Below are 1,204 nucleotides of genomic sequence, written 5' to 3'. Positions count from 1 at the left end.
TTATCAGTAGATGCTCCATCAAGTTGCCTCATAACCCTCGGAAAGGTGTAGTTGGCAAGTTGGATTCCCGAGTTCTCTTCCTCAACTCCCGAATCAAGGACCTCCCGAAGTCAATTACTGGACAGCATCCCCAATCTGTCGCATAACCTCATTAGGAAACCACTTCCACGTCTACCACTAATGAGGGATCCTTCCCTAGATCCGCAACTGCCATACTATCTGGACAACCATCCATATTGAGCCTTACTACTACTTGATCTTTAATTACTGGCATCAGACACATAGTTGAACTGCTGGTTATTTCAAACAGGTGAACATTGTAGCTGCAGTGAAGAACACCATAGAAACAGCCACCCAAAAAAGAGGAAGTGTGTCCCAAATGGCTTCATCAGTCATGTTTTCATCATCTCTTGTCATCAAAGCCCTACACATCCTAAAATTATCGACAAGGACAATAGTTTCAAACAGTAGAAATGGTACAAACACAAGCTTCAAATTCACCACTGGTATGCCATACCCATATCGGCTATCAAGATATGTGCAAAGCAGCAATTCAAATGCAATGAGAAGTGGGACAGCAACAACAGTATGACAAGGTGCCCAATGTCGATCATGAGGTGGTACAGGAGCAGGCAAAGAGAATCGTCCTCGAGCCACAATGATATGAAAAATCCATAGAGGCAGAAATATAAACCACCAGGAGCGGTGCCATTGGAGGCCGAGCTTGAGCGTCAGCAAAATCGTAAAGGAGAGAAGTGAGCAGTGGGCACAGAAAGATTGGGCCGATTTCGCCACCCGCGACCACGTCATGGTTTTAACAGGCGCCATCTTCGAACCTGGGACCTCTCAAAAGAATCCCCGCAGCTTTTGCAAATCCTCAACAGGATGTCCGCAACTTCTATAACCCTCGCCAGGAGGTCGCAGGGTTGGTGATTCAATGTTCTGTCACTATAAATAGATCCAGTCCGTTGTTCTCTATGATGATTCCATAGCGATTTAATAAATATAATGCCACTCAGTTTAACAGATCAGATCCGCATCCATGAAATCAGACTCAGTGTGAATGCTCCTCAATTCAATGGATCAAAAATTAATTTAAATCAGATCACATACCGCAATAAAAGCGTAACATTCCTCAATGAAAGCGTAACAAACCTTATCGCTTTAAAATTTTGGGTTCCATATGGATCACTCTGTGAATTGC

At 43.8% G+C, this 1,204-nt stretch overlaps 1 protein-coding gene across 1 annotated transcript; it reads right to left on the bottom strand.

Annotated features, from left to right (window-relative positions):
* Positions 1 to 297: 297 nt before the first annotated feature.
* On the bottom strand, positions 298 to 828 carry LOC149200033 (uncharacterized). Its single transcript, XM_089400816.1, has one exon. The coding sequence runs from the start codon at positions 826 to 828 to the stop codon at positions 298 to 300; it is 531 nt and encodes a 176-aa protein (XP_089256942.1).
* Between the last annotated feature and the right edge of the window lie 376 nt (positions 829 to 1,204).

Source organism: Pinus tabuliformis, chromosome 2_1, assembly GCF_031772625.1.
Source record: "Pinus tabuliformis cultivar Carrire ecotype Pingquan chromosome 2_1, CPIR1, whole genome shotgun sequence".
NCBI lineage: Eukaryota > Viridiplantae > Streptophyta > Pinopsida > Pinales > Pinaceae > Pinus > Pinus tabuliformis.
This window is presented reverse-complemented; position numbering and strand designations above follow the sequence as displayed.